Consider the following 14,643-nt stretch of genomic DNA (forward strand, 5'->3'; position numbering starts at 1 on the left):
CGAAACCGCTCATTGGAAAAAAATTGAAAGTGGTTCATTGTCAGGTACTCTAGGAGGAAATCAAATATGTTAATGATGATGTCATCGTTACCTTCATTATGCTGTCATAATTCGACAAGTACAACACCTGATCCAATTAGTACGAATTTTTTTCCTCTCTGCAACTGTTGGTCTGAAGGACGTGGAATTTTCACCATAAGAGCGCTTCCTCCTGTATATTTTTTTATTATAATTATGACGTCATCAGTTACGTGGTACGGACGCCATCTTGGAGAAACCGAAAAACGTTGCACCTGTATATCTCTGAAACCGTTCTATGGGAAAAATTGAAACGTGGCTCATTGTAAAGAACTCTGCATGCTGAATAACTGTTCTAATGATGATGTCATTGGTGCCTTAATTATGACGATATAATTCAACAAGTGCAACGCTTAGTCTGAACAGATTGAAATTTATTGAGTTTGATCTCCGTAATAATTATATTGGAGAATGTAAATATTTATGTCATCAGTCACGTGGTCTGGCAGCCATATTGGATCAAAGAAAAAAAAACCAGAAGAGTTGGCTCACATCAAGTCCTTCTCAAGACTGTGCGAAGTAAGTATTCTATGAATACTGTACCATCAAGATAGAAATGGTTTTGTAACCTTTTCCAGACTGATGAGATCCTCAGATATCTCTTTTGATCAGGGCATGACACACTTCCACAATCCTGTATGGTGAAGACTGGACTCTGATGGTGACAAAGTTTGTCTTTCATATAGGGCAGGGCCACCCAAAATCACTCCAGATTGTCATCCCAACATTACCCCCTTTATGGAGCTGATTAACTTAGAGGTGCACAAACTTTTTCTGACAAAGAAATTTAATATTGGATTGTTTTGCTCAACAAATAAATTTAAAAAGGATATTTTTGTGCACGATTTTAAAAATCATATTCTCTTTATTACTAGCAAAGGTTTGATCTAGCAACGGACTAGCGACGTTTTTGAGCAACGCCGGGTCCCTCCTTCCACCCCTTCCCTCTGGATTTCCACACCCCTTTCTCAGCCCTCGTCACACTCTTTCCCCTCCCTCCACCCCACAACCCCTCCCTCCAGGCTCCCACCGCTCTCGCCCCCTCCCCTTCTCTGACCCCCTCCCTCCGGATTCCCACCTCACCCTTTCGCCTCCTCCCTTCCCACTCCCTTCCTCCTCCTCCCATCCCTCTCCCTTCCTCCTCCTCCCAACCTACCTCCCCCCCCCTTCCAGACTGCCACCCCACCCTTTCCCCTCCTTCCTCCCATCCCACTCCCTTCGGACTCCTAACCCACCCCTTACCTCCCTCATCCCACCCCTTCCTCTCCCTCCAGACTCCCACACCACCCCTTCCCATCTGTCCTCCCATCCCTTACCATCACTCCTCCCATCCCACCACTCCCTCTGGACTGCCATCCTTTCCGCCATCACATTTTAGGTCTACTTTATGCAGAAATACAGAAAATTCTAAAGGGTTCACAAGATTTTTGGCCCCACTGTAGGTACCTGGATTCCTTGGAGATGGGAGGGGTATGGGATATTGGCAGGACATCTAAGTAGCTTGTGTGCGGATGGGTGAAAATACTGGGGTTGGTGCAGGCGTGCAGCACAGGCATGATGGGCTGGATGGCCTCTTCCTCCCCATCATCCTGTACCAAAGTTCCTTGTGTACATTTTCGCTTATGTGTAGCCACAAATTCGTGTCCCATCAAGGCCATTTCTGTGCAGATTTTAATCAGCATTTATCACGTGCCCCACAAGCACCATGCGTATAGTTACACCAAAAACAAGAGGGATTGCACAAAAGCAATGGGCAAAATGCAGCGTTTTGCATGACTTATTTTATTTTCTCCTTGAATATATAAACTCACGACACACTGCTCTGAAATTAACAAACAGCGAGCTCCATCTTGTGGTAAAGATGGACCACAACACAACAGGTCTCACCAGCCCTTAAGTGACAATTGGACGGAGAGAGTTTCAGATGCTTATATCAAAGGTAAGCCATGTTGCACGTCCAGGTAGGTGAATCCGGACTCCGGATCTACATGTACACAGTATTGCAATGTGATACAAGTCATCCACTTGGCGGTGTTACAAAACCAGCTAACACCCATGGTGTAATTTTTTTAATTTTTTTTATACCCATGAGCTGAACAGTTCAACCATAAGTCACATCAAACTAATAAATGTCCTTGTTGTTGTAACCGTTCAGAAATTGGGTCTGTTTGGGGGTCTTGACAGTCTTCCACTGCGGGAAAAACCAGGACGTCTGTGTGAGGGAGGATCTTTGACCTCAGCCGGTGTTGAGGGTGTGAAAGACGTCCTCCCGGCTGGTGTGCTCACCCATACCAATTTCTCAACACTACAACCCACGGTCTCAATGGCAGTTTTGTCTCCACATTGCACATCAGGTCTTGCGATGCTCAGGCTGCATCTCTTTGCTAGCCCATCCAAGGGCTGTCCATGATAGGGAGTTGGTACTTACTTGGCCACTCTCAGGTTCACGTGATTGTGGCGATAGAGGGCACATCCATTTCACATCCATGAGATTGAGGCGTCGGGCAACCTGTTGTACACAGGTTCCTACTTTCCAGCGACCTGTCTGGTCTCCATGCAGTGATTTGATGTGGATGTATTCACGAACATTCAGCTCAGGTAAGTCTCTGGCTGACCTGTCCAAGGTGAGCTTGAATATCTGCTTTTTTTTGACGCAGTATCTACAAGACACCTGGAATGACACAAGGCTCGAGCAACTTGTTGGCCACAAATAAGACGTCTTCAGCCTTCTTGACATCAAGAGTTGCGCAGAGCTGCCAGCCATGCCCTCCGTCGATATGTTCCTCCACTTGAGTATGGTCTTCCAGCGGTCATTGCTATCACATGTAGCTTTCTTGCACAGGTTCATTACAATTTTGATGGCAGACTCAGCTTTGTCATTGGCTTTTGGGTGTCATGGAGAGGAGGTGAGATGCTCAAATTCCCATTTGATGGTCCTCATAGGCAGCTGCACATTCCAGTTCAGCCAAGGTAAGTTTCCATGACCAGATACATTGTTTCCCTGTTTTATTTTAATTCTTGCTTTGCTGGTCGTGTTTTTCGTCAATTTTTTTCTGTCCCAAACTGTATTTTGCCCTTTTGAATCATGCAATTTGTGCCATAGGTAAAGTCAGGCCTACTGGTGATAAGCACCAGAAATGTTCTGATGGGTGGAGCCAAACTTGTCAGCCTTCCACACCATCAAAGACGCACTGGCCAACGGTTCACTCCTGATTCATCCAAAGCCAGAGGTGCCAACATGTTTGATGGTAGACGCGTCTGAGGTAGTCGTGGGTGCGGCTCTTCAATATTTCGTCGATGCCGACTGGCGTCCACTGGCCTTCTATAAAGCTCTGAAACCAACTGAGAGCAAGTACAGCCACTTCGATCAGGAATTACTCGCTGTATATCTCGTCATCAAGCACTTCCGCCACTTCTTAGAGGCCAGGCAATTCTCTGTCCTGACTGACCACAACCCTTTAACTGTCGCTCTATACACCCACTCGGACTCTGACTCTCCTCAAACACTTCGCCAACTCAGTTATATCTTGAAATTCACCACCAACATCCGGCACATCAAAGGAATTGTGAACACGGTGGCCAACGCTCTCTCACGCATCGCGGTATTGCCGTTGTTTTCTTCCAGCACACTGGCCATCAGTTTTAATGCAATTGCAGCAGCACAGTCGGAGTACACGGGCGCAGTGGGAGTACATGGTGCTCCATCGTCTACATTCTGTAGCAGGTTCGCTTGCATTTTGTGAGGTACCACTCCCAGGGAAAAACACTACCCTCGTGTGTGATACGTCGACGGGACAGTCATACCCTTTCGGTCCTGCAGCATTCCGTCGTACACTCTTCGACAATTTTCACTCACTCATGTACCCAGGTATTCAAGCAACCCAGCGACCCGTCACCACACGCTACATCTGGCCACACATCAACGACGACGAGTGCTGTTGGGCCAAGCAATGTCTCCAATGCCAACGCTCAAAGATCCAATGCCATACTGTCGCACCACTTGGTTGCTTTTCAACACCGGATAGTAGTTTCGACAGGGTTCATGTGGATATCGTTGGTCCCCGACCACCATCGAACGGGTACCTCTATTTGCTGACTTGCCAGGGCCTTTGTCCACACCTGGATCTCACGTTTTGGTGTTCCTTCAACCGACACTTCAGATCATGGTAGCCAGTTTGATTCCACTATATTTCACGAAGCCGGTTTGATTGTGTGTTCCAGGACAAATAGATTCGATTTTGGTGAAGATCCAAATACGGATCCGGATACAAGAATTATTTTAATTTTTAAGTGATTCTTCACCATTGAGTGAAAGGGCCAAAAATGATATATTGCACAATATTTCAAAAAGTTTTGGATGGATTATGCCAATACCCGGTGGAAGAGTTGGTTAGGTGACAAGAGCAAGTCGATTAGGTTTTAGTTCAATTCAGAGTGGGATGCAAAACATAAACTGTAGAGTCTGGCGGAGGTATTACCTTTCTAGTTACCCTCGCTGGAGGAGAGGTTTACACCGCCATGGTATTTGGGACCGTTTGTTTGTTTTTTGTTGGTCCGCACAAAACGAGAGTATGTGTATTAATTATAATAGACCCTTAGTAACCCCAATAACCTGTACGACCCCTCAGACCCTTTCGAACACTTACAGCCCTGAGACCCATTAAGACCATGAAGACCCACAAATATCCTAAAACCCCTAAAAGCCTGAAGACCCCTTAAGTCTTAAGACAACGAAAACACTTTAGAGCCTTTGGAACCCTAACACCCTTTAATACCCTAAAACCCAGAGGACTCAAAAGACCCCAGAGACCCAAAAGACCCTGAAGACACAAAATACCCCACCCAGATACCCAGAACCCCAAAAGACCCAGAGGACACAAAATAACCCAAGACCCAGAGTACCCCGAATACCTTAGGTTTGAGGACCCAGAGGACATTAGGTTTGTAATCCTTGTGTGTACCTGCGTTCATGGGCGATGTTTATACGAACCAGAGATCCAATGTCATACCTGGCCTCTTCTTCGTCGACCCCACTCCTATTATAATGGATGGTGCAGGGGAATGGTTAATATGTGATTTAGTTCACTTTTTAGCAATTCTGCAAGGGTGCAATTTATATATCCTAATTTACTGTATTTGTAATGAAATAATAAGTGAAATGAAAAAATGCTTAAATCATGTCAAATTACAAAGACGAGTTCTTATTTTTGGATCCACCAACCACCACTCACCCTTCAAATCGAACCATTTACCGATTTGAACAAGAGGGGCAATGTGAACTGCACATTGGCGACGCATTTTGCGGAATACTAAATGAACATCTCCATCATTCAGTAAAAGTTTATAATAAATTGCAAAAGCCACAGCTTTTGCATTTATAAACTTTTACTGATTTAATTCAACTGGATGAATCATAACCTGCATCGATCTCCATCATTCATTTATTTAAAACATGTCCCAATGTTACAACTTTTATACAAGAGGTGAATTTGTTATTTATACATTTGTAACACGAATATACTTTAACTAAGAGATTTGAAAAATTAGCTTTTCATCGCAATGGGTTTTGAAGCTTTTACACCGCCATGGGTTTTGTTGTTTTTACACCGCCATATAGAAATCAAAGAAAAAGAGCGACATTATTTAAAATGTTAAATTTAAAATAAGGACAGCATATTTAGAGAAAACACTTAGCAAGGTAATAATCTTATTCATGCGTAATATTTTGAACCATTTCATCATTACCAAAAGAAGGGAAAAACCATTGCCGTTCAGCCGTTTGAAACTGATAAACATTTCCGGTCTGAGTTGCGGATAAATGAGGAAGAAGAGTATATTCTACCGAATATTAAAAACAATTACAGGTTAAGAGTGACAGAAGTTAAAGGTATGAATAATTACAGAAAAAGAGAATTTATTGAGTCAATGACTTCGTAATTTATAAATAACGATATTAATAAGAAACGTCAACAGTTGTGGCTCCATCAGAAATAAGGAAGCGCAATAAAACAACAACTACTCCGAGTAGTTCCCGCTTTCTCGGCGCGGGAATTTTGCTTCAGGTTTTTATCTGTTCATTATTTAATTATTGTTGTAATATTTATTTTCTTCCAATAGGAAGCGTGTATTGTGAGACATGGAAGGAGAAACAACTCCACGACGCACACCCACGGTAATGGTGCCTTTTCTCTGTTTGATGTAAAGTTTATCGTATTTACAGGAACCGTAACTGACGTGAAATACAATAATATGTTCATTGAGTTGTTGTTGATGTCTGTGTGCTCGTGAAGTCGTGAACGAACCATTTCGCTTCCCTTTTCGTTTTACCTCACACTGAAGTACACGAGATGAGCAAGTTGCCTTTTGTTTAACCCTCAAATTATTGTTTCTTGCTTGATATGATTGTTTTCCCAATATGTAGTTGTTCTCTGCTTAGGTTTGTAATTTTATTTTTGTTGTGGAACGTTCGTTCGAAACAAGTCAATACGAGGCTGAGGGGAGAGAGCCCGGCGGGAGATATTTTCACGAATGATTGCCATAGAAATGGGTTTGCCATAGAAAGATTTGATTTTGCATAAAACGTTTACACATCTCTCCTCAACTTTGTACATAAAAAGTTTACACTAATCTCGCCTCGACTTTGTACATAAAAAGTTTACACTAATCTCGCCTCGACTTTGTACATAAAAAGTTTACACTAATCTCGCCTCGACTTTGTACATAAAAAGTTTACACTAGTCTCGCCTCGACTTTGTACATAAAAAGTTTACACTAGTCTCGCCTCGACTTTGTACATAAAAAGTTTACACTAGTCTCGCCTCGACTTTGTACATAAAAAGTTTACACTAATCTCGCCTCGACTTTGTACATAAAAAGTTTACACTAATCTCGCCTCGACTTTGTACATAAAAAGTTTACACGAGTCTCGCCTCGACTTTGTACATAAAAAGTTTACACTAATCTCGCCTCGACTTTGTACATAAAAAGTTTACACTAGTCTCGCCTCGACTTTGTACATAAAAAGTTTACACTAGTCTCGCCTCGACTTTGTACATAAAAAGTTTACACTAGTCTCGCCTCGACTTTGTACATAAAATGTTTACACTAGTCTCGCCTCGACTTTGTACATAAAACGTTTACACTAATCTCGCCTCGACTTTGTACATAAAAAGTTTACACTAATCTCGCCTCGACTTTGTACATAAAAAGTTTACACTAATCTCGCCTCGACTTTGTACATAAAAAGTTTACACTAGTCTTGCCTCGACTTTGTACATAAAAAGTTTACACTAGTCTCGCCTCGACTTTGTACATAAAAAGTTTACACTAGTCTCGCCTCGACTTTGTACATAAAATGTTTACACTAGTCTCGCCTCGACTTGGTACATAAAAAGTTTACACTAATCTCGCCTCGACTTTGTACATAAAAAGTTTACACTAGTCTCGCCTCGACTTTGTACATAAAAAGTTTACACTCGTCTCGCCTCGACTTGGTACATAAAACGTTTACACTAGCCTCGCCTCGACTTTGTACATAAAAAGTTTACACTAGTCTCGCCTCGACTTTGTACATAAAACGTTTACACTAATCTCGCCTCGACTTTGTACATAAAAAGTTTACACTAATCTCGCCTCGACTTTGTACATAAAAAGTTTACACTAGTCTCGCCTCGACTTTGTACATAAAAAGTTTACACTAGTCTCGCCTCGACTTTGTACATAAAAAGTTTACACTAGTCTCGCCTCGACTTTGTACATAAAAAGTTTACACTAGTCTCGCCTCGACTTTGTACATAAAAAGTTTACACTAGTCTCGCCTCGACTTTGTACATAAAAAGTTTACACTAATCTCGCCTCGACTTTGTACATAAAAAGTTTACACTAGTCTCGCCTCGACTTTGTACATAAAAAGTTTACACTCGTCTCGCCTCGACTTGGTACATAAAAAGTTTACACTAATCTCGCCTCGACTTTGTACATAAAAGGTTTACACGAGTCTCGCCTCGACTTTGTACATAAAAGGTTTACACTAGTCTCGCCTCGACTTTGTACATAAAAAGTTTACACTAGTCTCACCTCGACTTTGTACATAAAAAGTTTGCACTAGTCTCGCCTCGACTTGATACATAAAAAGTTTACACTAATCTTGCCTCGACTTTGTACATAAAAAGTTTACACTAGTCTCGCCTCGACTTGTTACATAAAAAGTTTACACTAGTCTCGCCTCGACTTGTTACATAAAAAGTTTACACTTGTCTCGCCTCGACTTTGCACCTAAAACATTTACACTAGTCACGCCTTGAATTTGCACCTAAAAAGTTTACACAAGTCTCGCCTCGACTTTGCACCTAAAAAGTTTACACTGGTCTTGCCTCGACTTTGTACATAAAAAGTTTACACGAGCCTCGCCTCGACTTTGTACATAAAAACTGTAAACTAGTCTCGCCTCGACTTTGTACATAAAAAGTTTAAGGGAAAGGTGTATGCTGCAATTGCTGCATGTGTGAGAAGTGTTATGATTTATGGGAGCGAGACATGGGTAATGAACGTTGAGCAGCAACGAAGGCTGGAAAGGGTGGAAATGCGAATGGTTCGGTGGATGTGTGGAGTATCGTTGAGAAAGAGGAAGACAAATGATGAATTGCGAAAGATGATGGGAATGGAGCCTGTGATTGATGCTGTGAAGAGGAACAGGTTGAGATGGTTTGGTCATGTGTTGAGGAAGGATGAAAGTGACTGGTTGAGAAGAGTGATGGAAATGAATGTGGAAGGAAGTAGAGGATGGGGAAGACCGAGAAAGACTTGGCTAAAGATGGTGGAAGACGAAATGCGGACAAGGGGGTTAACAAGGGGAGATGCAGAAAATAGGGCAAAATGGAGAAGATTGTCATGGGGACCACAAGGCTAACCCCCGCTCTGGCAGGGAAAATGGCCTTAAAATGCATGTTGTTGTATTTAACATCCGCCAGCTCATAAATGCAAACAGACAGGACACCTGGCTTAACATCCATCCGAGGGATGGTGCACTTGGTGATGCACACCCTGTCTGTAAAGCACCAATTCAACAGTTTATAGTGGGGTTGGGCATCAAACCCAGGTTAGACAGCTAAAAGGTAAGAATGACATCAACATCACAAAAACCTATTGATGCTTGATATCAACTTTACATTAAGGTGAAATAAGTTTTCATCTAGATTGCATACAAACGTCGTTATCAACCCGGTTGATAATTGATATCAACGGAGGAGGTGGGAGAGTGGATAACCATGATCCTATCCACCATACCCCCAGGCCATGAGCACGTCTTTGCGAGAGAGACTAAAACGATCCCGACGGAGTTTCCACGCCTCACCACACTTGTGTGCCAAGTATCCTAAGTTTCAGCAGCAGGATGGCTTACCCGATGCCTCTCCAGGACCTCGAGCTGCATGTTCCTCCGGGATGACCATAAACCCTGGTTCTCCTGCCTTTCCTCCACTAGCCACATCACCCAACCTCTGCAGTGATGAGCATCCTTTGGATGTCCTTGGAACACCAAAAAGTGGACTTGGTTCTCGAGATGCTCCATCCAGTCAAAATTCTACTTCCAGGCGATGTCTTCAAGTGGAATCCAAAGGTAGTGCTTACGAAATTAGCGATTGGTTCGCTGAACGTTCTCGTTTTTAGCAAACCTAGGACGATGTTTCGGGGAGTTTATTCATTCATCTGTCGGCTTGAACACGTTACAAACTCTTTTTGAAACCGATGAAGGTATTTTCATGAAACTTGGTAGAAATCAGGTGTCATAACTATTCTCAAGTTGGTTCAAGCCATTTGCCAACATATTTTAAGTGGGTCAGTCAGATGTTAAAGTATATGTTAAGATCAGAGGATGTGTCCCAATAACTGGTAGGCCAGACACAGGTCACAAGGTGGGATGTTGGGCCAAAGGGCTGGCCTGTTTTGTGTTCCCATTTGTCTAAATTTGCTCATGATTATGCAATCCCAGGTTCAAACCTCATATTCCTCGGCTGATGTCCTATTGGTTTTGAATATCCTGTTTACAAGTAGCATGTGCATCAGCCGACCAAATGGTAACGTTTGCGGGGTTACAATCCCAATGTGTACGCATACACAGAGGGGGAAGGGAAGGTAAAGAAAAATAATCTTGGAATGGGGGGGGGGGTAAGCTGGAAGATTGACGTAAAAACAAGATAAAAGCAGAATGTGTGGTCAAAAATTGTACAAGTTTGTGTACGTAATATGTAGACGACACTTTACAAAGTATCATGATGTCCAGCTACTTGCGGCGATCTTTTCCCAATTGTAGATGAGGGTTTTGGTGCGACATGCAACAAAGAGATGATGCTTCTTCAGAAAATACAAGCTCGCGAGGAGACCCTTCGCCGGCTGCACATGGTGAAACGGTACCGCACCAAGGTTTGAGCTTTTCGACGCATTCTATGATTTGGAATTGTATTTTACAGCATCATACGGGCAGCATGATTGAGATGTGCTCTCGGAGCTCACGATGCTGAGGTGGGTGTCTCGAGTTTGGAATTTCATCGTTTCCAATTCAATTCCTTTCCATCTTTCTTGTAATCTCTTGCCTTCCCACCTTGAGCCCAACGTCCTTGGTCTGGCGATGGATGAAATCAAGAGGACGTTGATTGAGGTATGCTAACCGCCATGGGATGTGAGGAGAAGCTGACATTTCAGGTGTTAACCCTCTTTTGCTGCAACGAAGAGTCGATGCTCAAAACGTCAGGTTATCCTCGCTTTCCATGCCGGTTAGCATACCTCAATCGACATCCTGTTAATTTATTCCATTGTTCTACCTGTCTGCCGAGGTATATTGATACTAGCTTTCACCTACAAGATTATTTCTTCATCCTTGTTCTACCAATCACAATGTTTTGCTTTGAGGTTAAAGGTTGAGTTCTTTCTGATCACTTGCTCATAAGGTGTGATCGTCACTGTTGGTAATTTAACAACTACTGGTAATGTGGTGAAACGTCACACAACAAAACCGATCCACTGCCCCCAGAACAACCTGCCGGAGCTGCAGCAGCTGACACGGCGCTGGCGTCAAGCCGCCCAGTCATTGCTCTATGACCTCCAGAAGGAAGTGATTAATGACACAAGTCATAAGCCCAGCCTGAGTGATCTGATGGCAGGAATGGGTATCGATCCTGCCCTCCTCCATTACAATGCAGCGGAGGATGCTTTCGATTAGATTTGGCCGCAAGTGCCACGGCCACGTTGACATCCTCCAGGGAAATGGACCCACGGTTGAAAGTTCAAATCGCACCTTGACGAATTGTCCGTTGTTGCCCAACGACGTGTCTTTCGAATCGACATCCGAGTGTTGCGCCTCCCAGGAAATATTGGGTCAGGGCTCCACGTTGTAGGATGAATATCGTTTGCTCAGTAAGCACTTTAATTTACCATTGAGGTCGTCTGCGTGCAAAAGCATCATGTGGCTGATCATTTGCCCTCAAATGCAAATTTTGGAAGTCGCATCGAAAAAGGACTTTTGCTTCGGTGACGGTTCAAACATATCAACACTGTTGCTGCCCTTTTTGAAGATGCATTTGTCTGGCTCGATCATTTTGACTTTGGTTGTACTTTTGCTTCATGCGTTGGGGTCGTTATGCAGAAGCAGGGGAACGGCTCGATTGCTGGGGTGTGTGTTGAGTTGTAGTTTGTGAACAGAAAATGTTAAGATGCAACGTTTAATTCAAAATTCCGTTCCTGTTGACATTTCAGATGGCAAGAATGTCGTTCATTAGTTCAAGGAAAGAAAAAAAAATGTGAACAAAAATTATTAATTTGTTTTGCAAAAGCCACGAATGAGTACCATTCTGCCTGTTATATTTATCAATCAAGTCATTTGAAGTTGTTTATTTACCTTTAAAAAATGCTAATTCAAGTGTTTTAGCCACCACTTCCTCCTTTGTGTGTTACAGGATTTTAAAAGTTACTATTTATGATTCTGGCAAACTGCCATGAAGAGGGTAAAAGATCCAAAAGGAAATAAAAGTGTTTTCAGTAAATGGATCCATGAATGTGGCATTTTCTGTTCTTCTGAAAATCTAAGTGTGTATATATATATATATACACCACAACAGGCATTTTAATATATATATATATATATATATAATTAATACTACAAGGACATATATATATATATATATATATATATATATATATATATATATATATATATATATATATATATATATATATATATATATATATATGATTGCAATGTAACTTTTGTTTTTGTATTAAATCCTTCATTGATCTTTACAAAGCATTTTCAAACCCTTCCATAGATGTTCAACTCAACATAAATGTTCAACATAAATAAAGTTCAACATAAATGTCATGTTCAACTCCCACTGCTGGATGTCTGGAATTCCATAGAACTTGCAACACGACATTGATTACATATGGTAATTCACCCGCTTCTAAAAACATCCCTTATATCATGGCGAATCACTCCGATTATGGTTCTTTATACTACTGTAGCTGCTGCTGAAGAAGTAGGACTCGGTAAAGCCGCTTATGTTTCCTACGTATACTGGAACGTTCTGGTAGATAAGAGCAGCCTCCTCCATTGACTGGTTCGGGAATCTGTGAAAGTTCTTTCTCGCTGTAATAAATAAAGACGTGTCAGCATGTTTAAAGGACAATTTGATCATGAAACACACACACGCACGCACACACACACATGCGCGTACGTACGTTTCTGATTTGACAGGAAATATTGGGTCATTTGGGAAATTTTACCCCATTTCCCGACCCCCCAATATACTATAAAAATTCCCATATAAACAATAATTTGATCGAGTCCTTCTATAACTCAAACAATTCAAAGGACACTCCGGGGGAGGCTTGCCATTGGCGAGCGATCCAATGATGGCCATATTTTTTTTCAGACCGCCATGATTGGACCTTCAGCATTTGGAATAAAGTGTAAATTAAGAAAATGTGTCCCCATCTAAAATATATCCATAAAACTCAACATCATGAAAACCGAATGAAAAATTTTCAAGTTATGATCAAAAAGATGTATTTTGTTAATTGGGTCACAATCCGAAAAAACAGGTCAAGGACGAATATAGTATCAGGTGCACAACTTCAGTGCAGGTACGCTATTATTATTTTATTTTTTTTATGTTGGAGGCTCCAGGCATGGACGATATAGTCCTCATCAAGGCCAGGCCTTAAATAAATGAGTATGAAAAGTATATGGTGTTTGTTTGCAACAAAAACACTCTTCAATCTCTTAACCGCACTCTCAACTCCCACACTCTTCAATTCCCACTCCTCCCTCCAGGTCTTTAAAACAGCTGTTCACCACCATCTCTTGTCTTCCCCCATCCAAAACCTTGATCTTTTCTGCCCCCGTTAGAACACCCCAAATCTGCATCTTTCGATCCCCAACTTCTTTCCCGAAATTCCTAGTAGTGAAATTCCTAGTAGTGAAATGTCATGTTCAATGTGTTAGCTCTTCCACGAGCCTCGATTCTGTATACCAAAAAAGTAAAGATTAAAGCTAGTTTGAGTATTTTATCTTTGAGTTTGAGATTAAAGCTTCACAGAAAGTTTGAGTGAGACAAAGCAAGACCAGCAATCCTGACAGAGTGTAAAATGGTTCCGGGCACCACTTTAACGCTCCCAAGTCAGAACAGTTGTACCACCTTGGGCGGTTGCTGTCTTCAACCTACTACCTAAAAATAACATCTTGGAGGGCCAAGATATCTTTGAGAATCCATATTGGCAAAATTGAGCAGTGAAAAACCACTTTATATATATTTTTTCCAGAGTGCCATTTTGACCTTGACCTTTAACCCAGAGTGGTATGATGAAAATTGAGGGTAGATGAGCCTTACTAAACACTATCCAGTGAGGGAATTTTCTCTCGATCTGACGTTTCCGATGAATTTGTTGCCTTAGGGGCTGGCGGATCCAGATGAGAAGTACAATCCCAGAAGACCCTGCTGCCCTGATTAATCCTCTCAAATATGGTTAAATTCTGGCTCGTAGTTTTTTGTTTTTTTTTGTATGCAAGATCGAGGCTCGTGAAAGAGCTAACATTAATCACACAAAAAGTCAAACCGACACACAAAACGGAAAAAACAAGGGGAGCGGCAGACAGGATGGGGAGAGAGGGGGAAGGACACAAATACAACATTTGAGAGCAGGGACATCAGGAGGACTTGGGGGTAGGTGGGAGAGGTATAAAACATATGAACACTGCAAGGACTCTGGGGTGAATTAGCGGGGGTAGAAAAGATCAAGGTTTTGGATGGCGGAAGATAAAAGATAAGAGATGGTGGTGAACAGCTGTTTTAAAGAAATGAAGGGAGGACTGGGATTGAAGGGAGTGGGGGAGTTTGTTCCAGAGGCGGGAGAAAAGGGGAATGAAAGAGTGAAGGTGAGCAGAGAGCCTAGATTTTGGCAGTTTAACCATAAGAGGGTTGCAGGCAGATCTTGTGCGACCTGAAGGAATATTGGGGGGACAGAGCACAGAGAGAGCTGGGGGAGCAAGGCTGGAGAGGAGTCGGTATAAGACAG

General features: G+C 42.3%; 2 protein-coding genes across 2 annotated transcripts in view; one reads left to right on the forward strand and one right to left on the reverse strand.

The window, feature by feature from the left end:
• The first annotated feature begins 6,064 nt into the window (after positions 1-6,064).
• On the forward strand, positions 6,065-12,117 carry SFR1 (SWI5 dependent homologous recombination repair protein 1). The gene is made up of 4 exons (XM_068111316.2): positions 6,065-6,250; positions 9,370-9,694; positions 10,388-10,497; positions 11,105-12,117. Exons 1-4 carry the CDS (start codon positions 6,215-6,217, stop codon positions 11,291-11,293), a joined length of 660 nt encoding a protein of 219 aa, XP_067967417.2. The 5' UTR covers positions 6,065-6,214; the 3' UTR covers positions 11,294-12,117.
• Positions 12,118-12,330: 213 nt separating this feature from the next.
• LOC137423798 (gamma-glutamyl hydrolase) overlaps positions 12,331-14,643 on the reverse strand; it is a 98,310-nt gene continuing 95,997 nt past the window's right edge. The window contains exon 10 of the mRNA XM_068111314.2: positions 12,331-12,715. Within this exon, the coding sequence (XP_067967415.2) occupies positions 12,549-12,715 (167 nt within the window). The 3' untranslated portion in view covers positions 12,331-12,548. The remainder of the gene's footprint in view (positions 12,716-14,643) is intronic.

The sequence above is a fragment of the Myxine glutinosa genome, chromosome 3 (genome assembly GCF_964187855.1).
Source record: "Myxine glutinosa chromosome 3, kmMyxGlut1.1, whole genome shotgun sequence".
NCBI classification, from domain to species: Eukaryota; Metazoa; Chordata; class Myxini; order Myxiniformes; family Myxinidae; genus Myxine; species Myxine glutinosa.

What these genes read in the sequence shown, in the direction of transcription:
- SFR1 (XM_068111316.2), top strand. Translation starts at nt 6,215, where the DNA reads ATGGAAGGAGAAACAACTCCACGACGCACACCCACG. An exon ending in CTCCACGACGCACACCCACG is followed by an intron (nt 6,251 to 9,369) that starts GTAATGGTGCCT and finishes CCATACCCCCAG; the next exon opens with GCCATGAGCACGTCTTTGCG. An exon ending in TCTTCAAGTGGAATCCAAAG is followed by an intron (nt 9,695 to 10,387) that starts GTAGTGCTTACG and finishes TCCCAATTGTAG; the next exon opens with ATGAGGGTTTTGGTGCGACA.